A 19,657-nucleotide genomic window follows, 5' to 3' on the forward strand; every position below is an offset into this window, starting at 1 on the left:
ATTCACATTCTTTCACCTTACTTAGGAATAGAATTAGTACCTTGTTAGCAGCATTTTCGCGATCTAAAAAATTGTAATATCACCTAACAGGCGTCATGTCTCGTCCTAGATGTTAAGTGTTGCTGTTGGCTAAAGACACCAGGTGAAGCGCTTTTAGCAAGTTAAATTTACGGAATTCAGTATATTATAAAACCTCAGTATATTGTCCAATCACCTACTAAACAGAAAAAAAGTACAAAAGTCTTTTTACTGGAGTTCAGCGCTTAGAAATGGGTCAGCCAAATGGTTTGTGTAAAAGGTCAGTAAATGTTTTCCTTCTGAATTGGCAACCCTGCTCCATGTGAAGTGGATAGCTTGAATGTATCTCCATATGTAGTGGATAGCTTGAATGTATCTCCATGTGTAGTGGATTGCTTGAATGTATCTCCATGTGTAGTGGATAGCTTGAATGTATCTCCATGTGTAGTGGATAGCTTGAATGTATCTCCATGTGTAGTGGATAGCTTGAATGTATCTCCATGTGTAGTGGATAGCTTGAATGTATCTCCATGTGTAGTGGATAGCTTGAATGTATCTCCATGTGTAGTGGATAGCTTGAATGTATCTCCATGTGAAGTGGCTGAGTTTGATTATCTGTCAAGACACTTGGGGTTTTTTTGGGGTTTTTTTCTTACTAAATTTTAAAAGAAATTAATTTTTTGGGGTCCCATTTTAGATGAGCGAGACATTTTCAGAAATTGGAGACAGGCAGAGTTTGAATGAACGTCTGAGGTCTTCACGGACATTTGTGACTGATCCAATCCCACATCAACTCTTGAGGAAGGTGAGTGAAAACAATTTTGAATGTGGTTGGGGGAAGAAGGGGGAGCAGGCTGCTGTCTTAAGGAAGAAGGCCGTATGTTTACTTGCAATATGTAGCCACGTGCTGTCTTTTTCCTTAAGACAGAGAGGGGTGAGGACAGTGATTTTGATGGAAGAATATTGGGATGATAATAATAATAATAATGCTGAAAACTTATATAACGCTATAATTCCGCAACACCAGACTCAGACCTGCCATACATCCTGGATTTTCCAGGATTATCCCGGATTTACGCCATCATCCCGGAATTGAGCTGATACTCCCGGAATGTCAATCTAGAGGAAATGTTTTTTTTTCTTTTTTTTTTTGTTTGCGAATTTTTAAATTTATGAATACACGAGCGATTCAATTGTACTCGAGCGATTCAATGGTATTCGATTACGGAAAGACGGTTAGGTGTCCGGTTCGACTTTTTACTCTTATATGTCCTCTTTTGGGTATTGACCGCCAATACTATATTTCGATTACTTTCTTAAAATGTTGGATCCACTGCTCAGACTGCTTCAACCCCACGCGCCTCCGCTGTTTTTCAATCTCATTTGCTCTTTGTTTTTCATCTGAACATCGCTTGTGATTTCTCCTTGAACATTATCTATATTTTTTTGTAACTTCTTTTGGAATTTTTGGCCACGGCTCCACTGGCAAAGAAACCGAAAGTCTTATGTAAATTTCGTTCAGATTATTCAAAAGAATATCTGACCATAAGTGAATCCAAGAAAGGGACATTCTTTGCACGTTGTGTTTCTTACAACTCTGACTTTAGCAGCATTTCCTCGGGTGGAAGGAATGATGTGAAGGTACATGTGGCCTCCAAAAAACACCAGGAATTGGTTGCTTCCTCAACCTAGTATATCAACTTTCTTTGTAAAAAACAATGAAGCTGAGGCCTTCAAAAGGAAAGTTACCCAAGCAGAACTTTTATTGTTTTTTTTTTTAATTGAGCACAACCTTCCAATGGCCGTGGCAGACCATACGGGATCATTATTTAAGAAAATGTTCCCGAATTCAAAAATCGTCGGAGCATATGCATGTGCACGTACGAAGTCGGCTGCTGTGATGAGGTGTTTAGCAGATTTCTAATCCACTGATCTGGTCGGTAAATTGAGGACCCAACCCTTCAGCCTTTCTTCAGACGGCAGCACTCATTTTGGATCTCCATTGTACACATTTACATGGGCCAGGGTTGGCAGCACTACACTCAAGTTACTTAGTAACGTAATAAACAGAAGAGTACCAAAATAACATTTATTTAATAAGGGTTCGCAAACATCTAATTTAAATATTACTGGTGAATAGCCCATCACTGTTACAATCATCATCATCATTGTCATTATCATCATCACCTCCACTAGCACTTCCACCATCACCACCCTCATCCCTTCATTGAAGCTGATAAATTCCATTTAAGATGAGTAAACATTTAGAATAATACCTACTGTACCTTTAACACTTGTTACGTTTCAGTACGTGGCCTATGCCAGGAAATACGTTCATCCCAAAATAGGAAAGGAGGCAGCTCTCATTATACAGGTAATCATCTCATTTGTGTCTCATTTTCTTCATTCTGGTAGGAATGTTCTAGATGAAGAGTTCAAATCTAAATTGTCAAGAATTCAGTACTTACTTATCCTCTCGGTGCTTCAGTTGTACATAATGCTGACGCAGTAGTCAGTGCGGCTATGTGATCTAGTGGTATAACACTCGCTTTCGGATCGGAAGGTCCTGGGTTCGAGCCTCATTCGGTGCATAGTTGAATCCTTGGAAAAGACTCTTTACTCACATTCTCTATCCGTACTCGGGTGTAAAATGAGTACCTGACCATAAACACCGTTGTCTCTGTCGGGAAAAAATTTGCAATATAGCCTTACAGGCTTCCTGTCCCGTTCTACATGTTGCATGTTGCTGTTGGTCAGTGACCCCTTGTAAAGCGCTTTGAGCATGTTTAGTGGATATTGCGCTGTATAAAAAAGCTCAAGCTCAAGTAGATCTCCAACCATTACGGTTTGCTGCCATCTTTGACTTCTCTCCCCACGTCCAATTCTGGGTCTTCATGTCATGCTCCACCAGGGTCCTTCCCCAAGTCTCCAACGGTCTCCCCCCCCCTTTTCCTCCTTGTTCCTTGTGGGGTCCATCTTATGTTGCTGTCCCCATTGCATTGAGATTCATCACTGTTGTGTGTAGGAATATATATTTTAAAAAATAATTTGTATTTTAACGTTTTGAAATTGCTGTTATCCCAGGTGGTGGCATAATATCTCAAGGCACAAAATGTACATACAGTGTGTTTTATATATTGTTGTCCTTCAGATCCATTGGGCTCATCATGTAACCTGGTTTCTATAGTGTGAAACAGACAATAGTAATTGCTTGCTATCCTTTGGATTGCACGCGTCTATTTCAAAGCCTACTTGTCACCAAATCAAGAAGAACCAGCTACCCAATCACTGTTGGGTAAACAAAGGGGTCACTAATAATTATTGACTTCACTCAAGATCGATGTGTGAAGCGAGTGCTCCATCAACTAAGCTATTTGGACTTGTGAAATATATTGTATTTCATACTAAACATATTTCAATTTCATGGAGTTAAAAATGCAGGAAAATGCAAGAAAGAAATATTTTCCACATTAGCAAAAGTGTCCGTGATCGTTTACTCCTTCTCCTCTCACTAGGAATTTTACTTGACCTTGCGTCGTCAACACCAGCGCCAGGACAGTACACCCATCACCACCAGGCAACTGGAGTCCTTAATACGTCTGACAGAAGCCAGGGCTCGGTTAGAACTCAGGGAAGTGGCAACAGCCCATGATGCACAGGATGTGGTTGAACTCATGAAATACAGGCATGGGAACGTTATCTCCTTATCATCATCATCATCATCACCATCACCACCCACTACTAACACAGCAAGATTATCATCATCATCGTTATCATCACTACCTACTACTAACACAACAAGATTTTCATCATCATCATCATCATCATCACCACCCACTACTAACACAGCAAGATTATCATCATCATCGTCATCATCACTACCTACTACTAACACAACAAGATTTTCATCATCATCATCATCATCATCATCATCATCATCACCATCATCATCATCATCACCATCATCATCATCACCACCCACTACTAACACAGCAAGATTATCAGCAGCAGGAGCACCCACTACATCATCTTCATCATCATTTTGAGCTTGAACTTGATCTTTTATATAGCACAATATCCACTAAACGTTCTCAAAGCGCTTTACAAGGGTCCCTGACCAACAGCAACACATAACATGTATAACGAGACATGACGTCGCCTGTTAGGCGACATTGCAAATTTTTTTTCCAACAGAGAAAAGGCTGTTAACGGCCAGGTACTCATTTTACACCGGAGTACGGTGAGAGAATATGAGTAAATAGCTTTTTCCAGGGACTCAACTATGCGCTGAGCGAGGCTTGAACCCAGGATCTTCTGATCCGAAAGCGAGTGTCATACCACCAGACCACATCTTCAATATCATCATTATCATCATCATCATCGTTACCATAAACAACATCATCATCATCATTATCATCAACATTATCATCATCGTTATCATCAACATCACCATCATCATCATCGTTATCATCAACAACATCATCATCACCATCATCATCATCATCATCATCATCATCATCATCATCACCACCACCACACTTTTTGCCAAATATTTTTCTGCTGTCTATCTAGTTTTTAAGTAATGCATTTAATGTTGTCATTGGCTGGAGAAGGGTTTTGAGCCCAAAACATTCCATGCTTGGTATTTTGTTCTTTTTATTGAAGCTGTTATATTAAGTTTTGTTTTTTAATTTTTACAGGTCGCAGCTTCTAGCCGCTTAGTATCACTTAAACACAGGTTTAGCAATTCTTGTTTTTTTTTCATTCCATTTCCTTTGGTTTCTGCTTGCAGTATGCAAGATGTCTACTCAGATCAATTCGGCCTTTTGGACTTTCAAAGGTCCCAGCATGGATCTGGAATGAGTGGAAGGTCAAAGGTGAGGCAGCTTTCCATCCTAGATGATGTCAGTTTTGGGAATGTGGTGGGTGGTGACAGTGAAAGAGGATGGGTGGTATGACGTGGTATTAGCTGAGTTAGTAACTTTGTTTGGAGGGATTGGGGGGGAGGGGGGGTGCCTGGTTGAATGTGATCAGTGCCTTGTATTCAATGGGGAAGGGGGGGGGGGGGGGGGTAGAGTACTGGCAATGCTGGATACAGTTGAGATTTTCTCTAACAGAACCCTTCCTCCCAACCCTATCTACCTCATCAGTGATTAGGTTGTTGGGTCTCTTTGATCTGGCAGAAAGTACTTTGCAGTAGGCTAGTGTCTTATCCAAAGAGTAGCAAGTAATTGCTATTGCCTGTAAAGGCCATAGAAATTGGGATAACCTATGGCTCCATCTGTGGTTTGTAAACAATTTGAGTGTGTTTCGGCGTAGTGGGATGTGGCTGGATGAGACTTTTAGGTGATCTCAAATTGAGTACATTGGTGGTATGCTCTTGGAATCTACATCTGTTCCATATTAGTACCAATTCCCTTTTGTCTTACTCTTTCTTTGGTGCTTTAATTATAATTCTAGAATTTTTTGACTATCCCATTTTCTTGCACTGATATGATCTATATGTATCGCAAGTGCCGTAAAACCCTTTAAAAAGCATACAAATAATACAAAGGAATAAATAACAATGTGAAATTGAATGTAAGCTTCAATTTGATATACGAAAACAGATAAAGTAGTGTTTCAGGTTTCCCCTTTATCAACAAAACAGGATGACTGAAACACTACAGACGAATGAGATAAGGTGATAGTGGCGTTGTTAAGATGAATCAAAGGTGATACACCTTAGCAACACCACTATCATATTATCTCATTCGTCTGCAGTGTTTCATTCATCCCGTTTTGTTGATAAAGGGGAAATCCAAAACGTCCATTTTATCTGTTTTCGTATATCAAATTGAAGCTTACATTCAATTTCACATTGTTAATGTTATTTATTTCTTTGAGCTTCGAGCAGCAACATTTACCCAAACAAAGGAATAGAATTTGGATGAGATCCTCTGACCTCTCATGGTGGGATCCTCTGACCTCCCATGGTGGGATCCTCTGACCTCCCATGGTAGGATCCTCTGACCTCCCATGGTAGGATCCTCTGACCTCCCATGGTGGGATCCTCTGACCTCCCATGGTGGGATCCTCTGACCTCAAATGGTGGGAAGGAGGTCTCTTGCTGTTTCTATCCCCCATACATGTTTTCCATTTCCCGTTGCTCTCTGTCTTTGTCCTGGATTGAGATTGTTCGGTTTATTTCCTGGTCCTGGCTGGGATCCTTAGCTGGGAGGATGACAGATTAATGCATAGTACCTTTTTTAAGAGATGATACTTTTCTACAAATATGATAGTATGTGACATCCTTCATGACCATTGTCACTTATGTTTATTCAGGAAATCGAGTATTTGTGCTCACTTTTTTTTTTTTTCTCCCCTTGGAACAGCCCAAAAAGTTTGTGTCGGCGTTACAGAGAGTGGCTGAACAGACGTACAACAACATTTTCACTGTTCAACAAATGAAACAGATTGCCATGGTAACGATCCGAATCTTTAACCACTTTTGATAATTATTTATTGAATCCGACCTCAACACCGTCTTTTTGGACTGTTTGGTAAAATACATAAAAGTTGCAATTTTATTTGAATTATTTAAAAGGAGAGAGTTGTTCCAAATTTTATGATATAAATGAATTCTTTGAACAATAAAAAGACGGTAAAATAATTTCCATCATTAGCTGTATCTGTAATTAGTAATAATCTTTAATCCCTCTTATTGTGTTGAAAAAGAAAACAAATTGGACGTGGTGATGCTTGACCACTGATGATACATAGAATAACCCATTAATAATTGCATTGCCATTTGTGTTCAGGTCATCAATTTATTTATTTATGTATTTGCAATTGAAAAGTTACATCATCAGGAATTTTTTCCAAATTATCAGGCCTAAAATTGAGCTTTTATGTTGCGCCATATCCACTAAACGTGCTCAAAGTGCTTTACAAAGGGGTCCCTGGACAACGGCTACACTTAACATGTAGAACAGAACATGATGCCTATAAGGCGATGTTACAATTTTTTCGGACAGAGACAATGCTGTTTATGGCCAGGTACTCATTTTACACCTGAGTACGGTGAGAGAATGTGAATAAAGAGCCTTTTCCAAGGACTCAACTTTGCGTCAAGCGAGGCTCGAACCCAGGACCTTCCGATCCGAAAGCGAGTGTCATACCATAAGACCACATAGCCGCACAATTAATTATCGTACTTAGTCGAAGAAGCCTGATAATTGGGGATAATAGTAATAGAAACTCTTCATCTTGCATCACCGTCTGCTCCCCAATTTTTCACAATTCTATTACCACATTTTCATTTCCAGGACATCAATATGCAAATTCCAGACTTTGAAGGGTTCCTGTCATCGTTGAACAATCAGGGCTACTTGTTGAAGAAAGGAAGCAAAGTGTATCAGCTCCAGACATTTGAGTGACCTCACGACCCTGGAATTCAAATTCCAGACTTTGAATTTGAAGGGTTTCTGTCATCGCTGAACAACCAGGGCTACTTGCTGAAGAAAGGCAGCAAAGTGTATGAGCTACAGACATTTGACTGACCATACAACTAACAGAAACGACATTGCCTAATTAATGAAACCTTTTGAATGACACCAGCTATAAAACCACAGTCTCATCTACTTCTACTTCCCTCTATGGATCTCAAAGTTTAAGGGTATTAAAGAGATAAAAATATTGAGTTTTCATTGTACTGTGGAATGGGCTGACTAAGAAGACCAGTCCCCAAATGTGCCCCCCTGATTGAAATTTATTAAACAAAAATGTGACCCTTCGTCTCGAAACGGTATTAAGTCGGGATGATTAAGATGCTGAAAATGGAATCTGTAGCCAGAAATATCATGCTTAAATTGAGTTTATATGCTTTATAGAGGAGAAAGAATATCATATTTTACTGTGTTAAATACCAACGTTTCATATTTTTGATCAGTTTAAGTATAATTGGACTTTTTAGCATCTGGTCCATCCCGACATAATACGGTTTTGAGACGAGGGGTCACATATGGTAAAATGTACATCATTTGATAGATTTCATCCTTCTCCACACTTTAGGAAATAAACATCAGACTTTTCATTTCAATGTTCAAAGACCACCTTTTTAAACATTTTTATATAATATATCTTGACATTGAACTAACCTATCTGATGTTCTTTTTCTAAAGTGTGGGGAAGGGTGAAATCTATCTAATAATGTAAATTGCACCATATTTGTTTAATAATTTTCAATCTGGGGGGGGGGGGGGGGGGGGGCACATTTGGGGGCTGACCCTAGTCAGCCAATACGATTCAGTAGTCTGATGTCACGCGCCCGGCAATGGCGGCCATCTTGGTTCTAAACAAAGAAAATCATTACTTTTTATTCTTCATGCTAGCTAGAACTTTTCGTTCCCTTTTCGTATGCCTTGTGATCAGAATGTGTAAAAGTCAAAACATGATCAAATTTATGGGTTTTTTTCCTCTGGAAACGCTTTAATGCTCGCCGGAGAAATATTTCATACGGGCGTCCGCCATTGTTCCGATAGTTTAGAGCCAGTGTTACTAAGTTACCATGCGTCATTAGGAAGGAAGTGACGTTACCACTACTGAATCCTATTCCACAGTTGTTTGGGTGCCCTGAATTATCACTGGTTAAGAGTTAGAGCAGTCGAATATCAAGCAAATGAATCCTTTTAAATCTGTGTAGAATCTGATTTTATTTTTTAAATATATAAACACGTTTCATTTCAGTTTGACATCATAATTTATGAGGGTGTTTTCGGGTTCAGCAGTTGTGCCTGTCTGGGCTATTTTAGCCTTCTGGCTGAGTGGCTCCATCTTCGTCCTGCTTTTCTGTTAGGATCTGCTTCCTTAGCTTTTGGTCAATCAAGACCTGCCCACAAGGCAGTGGGGCTGTAACCTTAGCATGGGTGGCTGATGGGTACTCAACCTTGCCCTCCCATGATTTAGTCATGGCTGTTTTACAGCTACTCCATTACAGAGCATCCACCATCTTGGGACCCACCGGGTGGAGTGTTTGCCTTCTCCTGGTGCTTGATTATTCCTCCTGGAATTCAGCATTGACTAGGTTGCTCGATCTGATTGATCTTGTGAAAGGCACTCTGCATCCTATCCAAAAGGTAGGAAGCAATTATTAATATCCATTTTAACATTATAGAACATTGCAGGACAAAATTTCTGATCCATAGGATTAATCTGATTGGTGTTCAGGATTTTAACGCACCAGATCCCATTGCTGATAGGGATTAGGGAAACCGAAGTATTGAATCACTACAGGTAGATTTTTCTCTCCCCTGTTTTTATTTCTTAGCCAATTAATTGTCGTACTCTGGAAAGACGTGTATTTAAAAATTTGGCCAGAAAACTCGTCCTTCAAATATCGTTGATTTAAATGACTCTCATCTTTGCAAAAACTCTCTAACCTGGGATTTTTCAAAGTCTTGTTTTATGACCCAGGATTGAAAGTTTTTGCCAAGGTGGGGGATTTAAATCGATTGTGATTTGAAGGATGCATTTTCTGGCCAAATTTTTGAACACATGTTTTTTCAGAGTATGGAGTTAAATGGTTTAATGGTCGATACTCACCAATTGTGTTCGTTAATTTTGTTATTTCCATTGCAATAGCTAACCTTTTTTTTGATCAAATTCCCCTTCGTCTTACTGTTTCCTTGGGTGCTTTATTTGTAATTCTAGAATTTTTTACTATACCATTGTCTTCCTTTTTACTGGTGCTGATATGACCTTAATGTTTGCAGGCGCTGTAAAACCCTTCAAAGCAAATAAACAAACTAACCTTCTATCAGATGATTTGACTATTATTAACTCACTCAACCCTAACACCAACTATATCCGTAGTATACCCGAGGTACGAGTGAGACAAATTATAAGCCTAATATCAAAGTTAATGTTTTTAGTTTTTACCTGTTAATGGTAGTTGAATAAAAATATCAATGCACATGCTCATTTTAAATACATTTTTTCCAATTTTGAAAAGTAGCATTACTATAGGATTGAGTGAGTTAAAGTTTAAATTTAAGGAATAGCATGGTCAGCTCCAGCTACAAATTTTATTTTTAAATTTGAGCTTTTATATAGCACAATATCCACTAAACGTGCTCAAAGTGCTTTGCAAAGGGTCCCTGACCAACAGCATCACGTAACATGTAGAACGAGACATGACTCTCAAAGCTAATGACGTATTTAGTCAAGGACAAACATAAAAATAAAACAATATGAGAGTTGTTGTTGTTGTCTACAATTAACCACTGATACTGTGATAATTTTTATATTTATGATATGCGGGTGGTTGGATGGGAGCATCACCCTTGAATCGTATACCTATGATGTTCGCATGGGTGTACGATCCGATAGTGATGTCGTTTCTTCTTCTCTTTACTAGCCTATCCTGCTTCTTTGGTTTGTGATTGTATTTTTGATAGGAGATATATTTTTTTTTTCTGTAAATCTTCTGCCTGTTTGTTCTTGGTTATTTATAATTTAGCTTATATCTTTAGGTTATGATTTTGATTTACATTTGTACTATTTTTGTTAGTGTTAGATTGCTTGTTTTTTTGTTTCAGCGGTCTCTCATATAACCTCAATTGTGTTGGAAGAGACCTAAAGCAACAAACAAAAAAAAACAAAAAAAAAAAAAATATTTATGATATTGTCATTGTCATTTCACTATCATCAATTTTTGTTTCAGTTCATATTCTGCTTTGTTGCATTTATTGAAAGACAATAAAGTCTTATGGAAACCAGTGTCTTGTCTCTAAATCCTCACAATTAAATGGTTGGTTTCTTTCTTTTTCATATAGGCGACCAGCTCACTCAATGAAACGAAAAAAGTAATAAACAAAAATGAATATAACAGCTGCGTTCAATCTGGGTTTTTAATAATGTAGCCTATTTATGTTTTTATTGTTTTTTGTTTGTTTTTTTGGGGGGTTTTTTGTTGGCTGAAGAAAGGGTTTGGTATTTTGTTCTTTTTCGAAGCTGTTATATATTGATTTTTGTTTATTACTTTTGACAGTCCACAGCTTCTAGCAAAGGAAAGGGAAAGGAGATATGTATGTTTTTGTTTGTTCATTTTCAAGGTTTGTTGTAGGTGAGATATGATGCTTCCACTCGTTTTCAGGAATTTTCTTTTTCAAAAATCATTTGGCACCTCTGTATAGTAGTAGTAGTAGGCATCCTTCCGTCTCAAGAGACGATGGTTTGTACCCTGTATGGCTTTAGTCTCATCAGTCTTGTTGAGAGCAACGACGGTTGTGACTCAGCAGACCAATCCTTGCATGGCAGTCTCTACCGCAGTTGTTGCACACATAGTTTGACTGTGTGTTTGGTATTTGGATCTGCTGCCTCTCTTTCCTCCTTGCTCTCCTCTCCTCAAACTTCATCTTTCTCCTCTCCTCACCTCTCTTCACTCCCTCCATCACCGCATATCTCCAGCCGCTGCGGTCGTCAGCAAGCAACTCCCAGGTGTTTGAGTCGATGCCTGTCAATTTCATGTCTCGTTTGCAGACATCATAGAAGCGCAGAGCTGGACGGCCAGTTGGTCGCCGTCCAGAAGCTAGTTCAGCGTACATGATGTCTTTGGGTATGCGTCCATTGTCCATCCTGTGTACGTGACCAAGCCATCGCAAACGTCGCTGGCAGAGCATGAGATGCATACTGAGGGAGTTAGCTCTTTCTAGCACTGCATTGTTAGTGAGTCTGTCCTGCCACCTGATGCCGAGAATTCGTCGTAAACAGCGAATGTGGAAGTTTTCCAGGCGGTTCTCCTGTCTGGCATATGTTGTCCATTGTTCACTGCCATGCAGTAGGCTACTGAGTACACATACCTGGTATACTTTGAGTTTGGTGTTCAAAGTGAGTTGGTTGTTGGTCCACACTCTCTTGCTCAGTTGTGCCATGACAGCAGCAGCTTTGGCGATGCGCTTGTCTAATTCTGCATCAAGTGAGAGGTTGCTGGTGATGGTTGTGCCCAGGTATGTGAAGTGATCAGTGACTTCTAGCTCCTCGTTGTCAATGTAAATTGCTGGTATTGATATGTGACCGATCGTGTCAAAACGTCAATACATCGGGGATGAATGGACTTGATCTATATTAACTTTCCATATGCTCGAGGTCATTGGTCACATTGCAAAATGTTCTCAAAGTAACCTACATAGTGAAAAGTGTTCACAGATTTTGAACTATCTAACATTACGATTGGTTATTGTGTTCAGCTTGACACAGGTGTATGTTTACAACTTTCATAAACAAAGCAGCGTGTTTACATTTGTTCAGAAATGTCCAATCGTTGGATAGCAACGAATCACGTGATTGATGATTCGGTTGGACGAAAACATGAATATAGATCGCTCCCATTGGACCAGAAATTTGAATATAATAATAATAGTAATAATAATAATAATAATAATAATAATACTTTATTGCATCCCAAAAAGTAAAAGGAAATTTTTTGTACAGACGTATTATAATTTACCCAATAATATAAAAATACAATGGAAATAGGATGTATATATAAAAAAGGAACAGCTCCATAACCAGAGCTGCGTTTTATAATATGAATAATTTCAACACTGTAAAATAGTTAAAACTGTCACTATAAATTGAAAAGATTGCAAAACAAATAAATTAATAAATTAATATTTACATTTTTTGAAAGTAAAAATGCGAAATAATTATATAAAATGATTATTGCTTGTTGTTATAAAGCCTAATACTGGACGGCAGAAAAGATTTTCGGTGTCTCTGTTTTCGTTGAAATAGAGAAAAGGCGACCACTTCTTTCTGACATAATAACTGATTGTCTTAGTGAATGATACTGGTCATTTAATATTTTAGTTATTTTATTTATACAAAATTTCTCGTATAAAAGATCTACAGCGTCAACATCATTTATATAGCGTTTAATGGATTTTTTAATATTTGAATTTATTTTGTTCCTTTCCACTGCTAAGCAATTGCCTCCCCAAGCTGTTATACAAAATGACAAAACACTTTCGATTACTGCTCTATAAAATAATGTGCAGAGGGTTTTATCTATTCTAAACTGAGAGAGTTTTGATTTAAAAAATATTTACGTCTGCACATCTTATGCCTAATTATTTTCAAGTGTTCATCCCACTTGAGCCTGTCATCAATTGGTACACCAAGGTATTTGTAGTGAGGAACTCGCTGGACGAATTGGTCCTTTAATTTTAACGGTTCTATCGGCTCCTTCACTCTCCTTAAGTCAATCACTAGCTCCTTTGTCTTGCTTATGTTAAGCTCTAGGTGGTGGGCATCACACCAAGACACAAATCTATCAATTTCTTGCCTATAAGCCACTTCGTTGCCATTTGTTATGAGGCCTTGAAGAGCGGTGTCATCTGCAAACTTTATTAAAGGGACACTCAGGTTTTGACTTCTACAGTCATTCGTGTATATTGTGAATTATACAGGGGACAATACACAACCTTGAGGAGCACCAGTATTTGTAGTTATACAGGAAGATATGTTTTGTCCTAATTTAACATATTGTGCTCTATCCGTAAGAAATTCGAGCACCCAAGCAATTATATACTTGTTTAAATTCAGACTAGTCAATTTTTGAACAACCAACTGAGGTTGCATTGTATTGAACGCTGAAGAAAAATCTGCAAAAAGCAATCTGCAATAGCTCTTAGCGTGATCCAGATGCCTGTAGATGTTTGTAAACAGCAAAATGGCATCCTCTACGCCACGTCCTGGTTTGTAAGCAAATTGATGACTATCACTCAATGGCATAAACTGGTTCCTAATTTTAACAAGAACAAGTTTTTCTAAAGATTTCATGACTATTGAAGTCAGTGCAACAGGTCTGAGATCGTTCATAGATTCAAGTTTTTCTTTTTTTGGAACAGGAATAATTTTTGAAGTTTTACAAATTTCAGGGATCGAAACGAATTGGAGGGACCAGTTAAAAATATGTGTATAAATGAGGGAAAGCTGATGGGCACATTCTTTTAATAATTTTCCTTTCAATCCATCCGGCCCAGCAGCCTTCCTCTCGTTTAGTTTCGAAAATACGAATCTCGTTTCTTCTTCACTGACCTCAATAGTCATTTCATCTTCCAAAGCCCTGTCTAATTTATGTTTTTCATTTTCAATATCAAATTTGTTTGCTGTGTCGAAACGTGAATAAAATTTATTTAGAGTGTTAATTTCGATATCTTCTGATATAATCGTGGGCTTTGGATTATAGTTAACAGCATTTTTAAGCCCCCGCCACGTGTCCCGTATATCCCCAGAAGAAAAGCATTTTTCCATTTTATTTTTGTACTTGTCTCTACAACTAGATATTACTCTCTTTATCTTTTTTGTTTTGTTTTCAGATCTTTTTTGTTTCCACTAGTAAAGAGAGTTTTCTTTTGGTTCAATAAAAGTTTTAGATCTTTTGTTATCCAAGGCTTGTTGTTAGGATAATATTTTATTTCTTTTTTACAAGACACTAGCTGTTCACAGAATTTTAAATACTCACTCACACAGTCATTCAGCTCATCCACACTATCACGTGATTTGATAAAAACATTCCAGTCAGTGCTTTCAAAACAACCACGATCGTAGAAGTACGATGAGAAATGCATACGTCCGGTGTTTTTGAAAATATCAAAGTGACAAATTAGAAGGAGCAGGCACTTGTGTTAGTTAAAGATCTGAAACAGTGCCAGACAAATTAGGGAGCATGTACAAAGCCTAAAGAAGCTGATATACAGAGAAGTGATAGGACATGGAACGAGATATAAAAAAGTTAGCTCAGGATAGAGAAGAATGGAAACTACCTGAGGCCTGTACCCTGACCCAGGGTGAAAAAGGCAATCTCACTGGTGTGAGATAAAGATCTGAAAAAGTATGTATGAAACAATGTCAGACAAATTGGAGCAGGCACTGGTGAAAGATAAAGATCTGAAAAAGTGTGTATGAAACAGTGTCAGACAAATTAGGGAGCAGGCACTGGTGTGAGATAGAGATCTGAACAAGTGTATATGAAACAGTGTCAGACAAATTAGGGAGCAGGCACTGGTGTTAGAAGAGCCGCTAGACTTATCCATCCATACTTAGCACCCGACGTCCTCTGCCGCTTTTTTTTTCGAGCTTGGTATCGGTAGGTCTAGCGGCTCTTCACTTTATTCTTAGTATTTTGTCCGTGCCCGACGTCTTTATCCGGAAGACGGCAGAGGACGGCAGTGCCGGGTCTCCGGTGTCGGTTTGCCCTTAATTAAAATTCTTCTCGGTCCGACTTGCCCTCCATTTGACCATTCCTCTTGGTCGGTCTCTTGTTTTATCATAGCAAAGCGAGTGCAACTCTCTCGTTTTAGATGCCGAACCCTACAGGAATCGAACGCGAACGTTCAATCATGCCAGATGCATTGCATATTTCGAAATCGGCAACCGCAAACACGCTGAACAACTCGACAATCGTGACAAAACAACCGAGAGATCAGCCGGCAGAAAGAAACGTTGATCGAACGACAGCGGCAAGATACAGTGAGAAAAGGAAAACAAACCAAAAGCCCAAGACTCACAAAATTAGAGGCCTAGATAAAGAACAAAAACAAGACAATCTGAAAACCAGAGAGAAATTATGTAAAAGAGAGAGAGAGAGAGAGAGAGAGAGAGAGAGAGAGAGAGAGAGAGAGAGAGAGAGAGAGAGAGAGAGAGAGAGAGAGAGTTTGAATGTGAGGAGTAGGGAGCTTTTCCCATAGAGTAGTAGTAGTAGTAGTAGTAGTAGTAGTAGTAGTAGTAGTAGTAGTAGTAGTAGTAGTAGTAGTAATTATAATAATAATGATAATGATAATAATAATAATACTCCTACTACTACTACAACTACTACTACTACTACTACTACTAATAATAATAATAATAATAAAAATAATAATGCAAATGGGCATATCAGGCTTTGTGCGCATATTATTTATTTCCGTTCAATAGCAATACCACGTTCAATAGCACGCAAAGTCCGCCATCTTGTACCGCGATAAATCATCTCTGCTTGACCAGTAAGCTGTAAATTTTCAACCAATAATGGCTTAAAGGTTGTAATTACTTTTATTAATTATTTAGAATCGTAAGTAAAACAATTTTCTAACTTATTCCTCTTTTAAATTTATTAAACCAACGGTCCATTTTCTGTAAATTGTATCCCAGTTATATACAATAACATTGTCAGGGCTGGAGATAAGAGAAAGAGTGGTGACCGGCATTTGAAATCAAAATCAAATATTTTATCATGGCCATCACGACGTTTGAGGATTTGTTTTTGATTTCCCAGTTCAAATGCCTTTGGTGATGCCGTTTTCAAAATTAGATTTTCAGATAAATAATGAAATTTTGATAGACGAATTCGAAGGGATTTTTTCTCTTAAATATAGTTTGTTATAGGGGAGACCTTCCGAAAGCTCCTAGTGCTAAGGCAAACAACTCAAATATTCCCTCAACTAACCCTAAGAAAAATACAACTCTAGTACCTGTAACTAACCCTAATAGTAATAGGAAAAACAAACACCCTATCACCTTTACTAAGACATAACTAACCCTAATAGAAAAAATCCTCCGACCTCGAGCTAACCCTAATGGTAATAGAAAAAAAATCCCAGGACTGTTTTGCCCTACCTTTCAATACTTCATAAATCAAAATGGCGGCCGAGAATCAAAACAATGGTCAAATTAGGATATTCTAAACGTCACCAATCTATCAAGGTTTGTTCTAGAGTTTTTAAAATGCTTCTACATGATGACAAATTGAATAAATAACCGCCTGACAAAAGATCCACGGTGAAAATACAAATTCAAGGAAATGCTAGCGCAAGGAGCTTTCGGAAGGTTTCCCGTTATAATTCTTGGGTGTATGTTTATCCCATTTGGGTTAGTTAAAGTTAAAAGTGCTGGGTTTTGTATTTTTTTAGGGTTAGTTGAGGGAATATTTGAGTTGTTTCCCTGAGCACGAGGAGCTTTTGTAGGCCTCCCAAAAATTCCATCAACAATTCAAATAATAATAATAATAATAATAATAATAATAATAATAATAATAATAATAATAATAATAAATAATAATAATGAATAATAATAATAATAATAATAATAATAATAAATAATAATAATAATAATAATAATAATAATAATGAAAACTTATATAATAACTCCGAGACACCAGACTCTAAGCGCTTAAATTGTAATTCAATTCAATGAAATGATCAAGGCCCACACGTGTCCATTTTATAGCAGGTCTGATGCCCGAACGTACTTGTGTTTGGGCTCGAATTAACTTTTTTTTTTGGAGTTTTTATATAGGGCAATATCCACTTAATGTGCTCAAAGCGCTTTACAAGGGGTCCCTGCTCAACAGCAACATTTAACATGTAGGGCGGGACATGCCGCCTGTTAGGCGATATTACAATTTTTCGGACAAAGACAACGCTGTTTACGGCCAGGTACTCATTTTACACACGAGTACGGTGAGAGAATGTGGGTTAAGAGCTTTTTCCAAGGACTCAACTATACGCCTAGTGCGAGGCTCGAACCCAGGACCTTCCGATCTGAAAGCGAGTGTCATACCACAAGACCGCATAGCCGCAAAATATTGTTGTAATGGACAATATTTTGTGCTGATTTAAGGCTATTTCCATTAAAAGAATAAGACCATAACAATGTGGGTTATCAGACTCGGACCCTCAAATAAGTACACGTTTGTCAAAATGGTATTGAGCAATGTGCTCTTATTTGCAGTTCTGATAACCCAATTTATTATGGGCTGTGAATTCCGATCATTATCTTGCCATGCTAGAAAAATTGAGGGCCCAGAACAGTGGGATATTACAACACGATGTCACTCAACCCCACACGAGTCAACAGATTCAATCTGCACTTAAGAGAATAGATTACTCCGCCTTGCCACATCCACCCTAGAGTTCGAACCTAGCATTTTCAGACTTTTTCACTAAATTGGAGTAGGATACCACTATGAAAACAACACAGACACAAAGGCTGTTGTACGATCTTGGTGTGATAGATTGCAACGCTAATTATTCCTGAAAATGCGGGAGTTATTATGGATATTCCCCCGTGTGGTGTCCGGGGTCCCTCAACTGAGAGGGTGCAAGAATAGCCCAACGCCAAGCCAGCGTGTCGTAAAAGGCGACTAATGGTGTGTGACTCCCCCTTTTTTGAGTCACCTGGTCCTCCAGGTTGGGGGTTGTCGAAGGGTTAACACCCCTTCCGTAAAACTCAAACCGTTACAGTAACGCAGACGGACAAATCAAATCCATTTTTTAAAGCTTGGACGACCGAAGAGTTTCTGCAATGACAGAATTTATGAAGGACAACAGACAAAGCCAAATTCGTTTAATTTCTTTTTAAGTGTTATTTTAGTGCGCTTAGAACAAAGGAGCAACAATTATTTGCTTTATCTTTTTGGTGTTTTAAAGCCATTGCACCGACTGCAGTCTATTCTTCTTTTAATTGGAGTTTGTATTGTGGACTGAAAGATATACAGCATCTTTTGAGGATATATTTTAGCGCAGACTAACTGTGAACAATTTCTGTATTCCATTGTTAACCATTCTATCTCTCACTATCAGGTCTTACAAAGTCGGCTGTCCTGTCCAATTGAATGTCCGCCTCAACCAGCCCAAGAGGGAGGAGTCGGTCTTGAAAATAACTAAGCTTGTGACCCAGCATTCAGGTCATGTTGTTTCGAAGGAGGTAAGCGATTTAATCTGTTCTGCACTTGATCTTCACACTTTCCAGGGTCATCATCATCATCATTGCCTTTTTCACCCTGGGTCAGGGTATAGGCAACAGACAAACAGTTTCCATCCTTCTCTATCCTGAGATATCTTTTTAATCTCATTCCAGGCCTTACCACTTCTCTGTATATCAGCTTCTTTAATTCTTCTCCATGTTCCTCGTGGCAATCCCGTTGATCTTCTGCCCTGAGGGTTCCAGTCCAATACTTTCTTTGTTATAGTGGAGTCGTTCTTTCTAAGCGTGTGTCCAATCCACCTCCATCATCTTCTTCCTATTTCCTCTCCCACTGGTTTCTGCTGTGTTCTTTTCCATACTTCTTCATTTTTTATTCTATCCATCCATTTTATTCTGAGTAGCTTACACATGCACCTGTTTACGAAAATCTGTACCCTCCTTATACATGCCTGTGATGCGTTCCAAGTTTCACATCCATACAGTAGGACAGACTTCACATTTGAGTTGAAAAGTCTTAGCTTTAGTCGAAGGGAGATATCTTTAGTTCTCCAAACTCTGTTCAAAGATGTGAATGCAGCCTGTGCCTTTCCTATTCGTGCTTTCACCTCTGCTTCCGTGCCTCCATCCTTGTCAATTATACTTCCGAGATAGCAGAAAGTGTCTATTTCTTCGAGTTCCTGATCTTTTACTTTGTTCTGCTCCCTTTGACGCGTACCTATCCTCAAGACCTTTGACTTTGCAGGGTGTAGTTTTAATTTGTTAATTTTTAAAAAATCATTTAAATTTAGGTATAACAGCAGGTGTTTTCCAATTTTTTATCAAAACCGATGCGTTTTACTAGAGGGATCAAAATGTTTGTAATTTTTGACCTAGCGAGGTTCTGTTTGGTGGCTACTTCTACAGTTGAAATTGA

General features: G+C 38.4%; 2 protein-coding genes across 6 annotated transcripts in view; both read left to right on the top strand.

Moving 5' to 3' along the window:
* The window catches only part of LOC144977393 (DNA helicase MCM8-like), a 37,125-nt gene extending 26,349 nt beyond the window's left edge, over positions 1-10,776 (top strand). For 2 of the 3 annotated variants that reach the window (XM_078922559.1, XM_078922560.1), the window contains exons 23-28: positions 716-823; positions 2,327-2,392; positions 3,534-3,703; positions 4,811-4,895; positions 6,393-6,482; positions 7,326-10,776. In XM_078922559.1, the coding sequence (XP_078778685.1) occupies positions 716-823; positions 2,327-2,392; positions 3,534-3,703; positions 4,811-4,895; positions 6,393-6,482; positions 7,326-7,436 (630 nt within the window). In that variant the 3' untranslated portion in view covers positions 7,437-10,776. The remainder of the gene's footprint in view (positions 1-715; positions 824-2,326; positions 2,393-3,533; positions 3,704-4,810; positions 4,896-6,392; positions 6,483-7,325) is intronic. The other variant, XM_078922561.1, reaches the window with a different exon arrangement.
* A 5,225-nt stretch (positions 10,777-16,001) lies between these two features.
* LOC144977395 (uncharacterized) overlaps positions 16,002-19,657 on the top strand; it is a 33,395-nt gene continuing 29,739 nt past the window's right edge. For all 3 annotated transcript variants that reach the window (XR_013646300.1, XM_078922565.1, XM_078922566.1), the window contains exons 1-2: positions 16,002-16,111; positions 18,621-18,744. The gene's annotated coding sequence lies outside the window, so the exon portion shown is untranslated. The remainder of the gene's footprint in view (positions 16,112-18,620; positions 18,745-19,657) is intronic.

Source organism: Berghia stephanieae, chromosome 7 (genome assembly GCF_034508935.2).
Source record: "Berghia stephanieae isolate SIO BIC M18660-M18661 chromosome 7, UCSD_Bste_1.3, whole genome shotgun sequence".
Classification (NCBI taxonomy): Eukaryota; Metazoa; Mollusca; class Gastropoda; order Nudibranchia; family Aeolidiidae; genus Berghia; species Berghia stephanieae.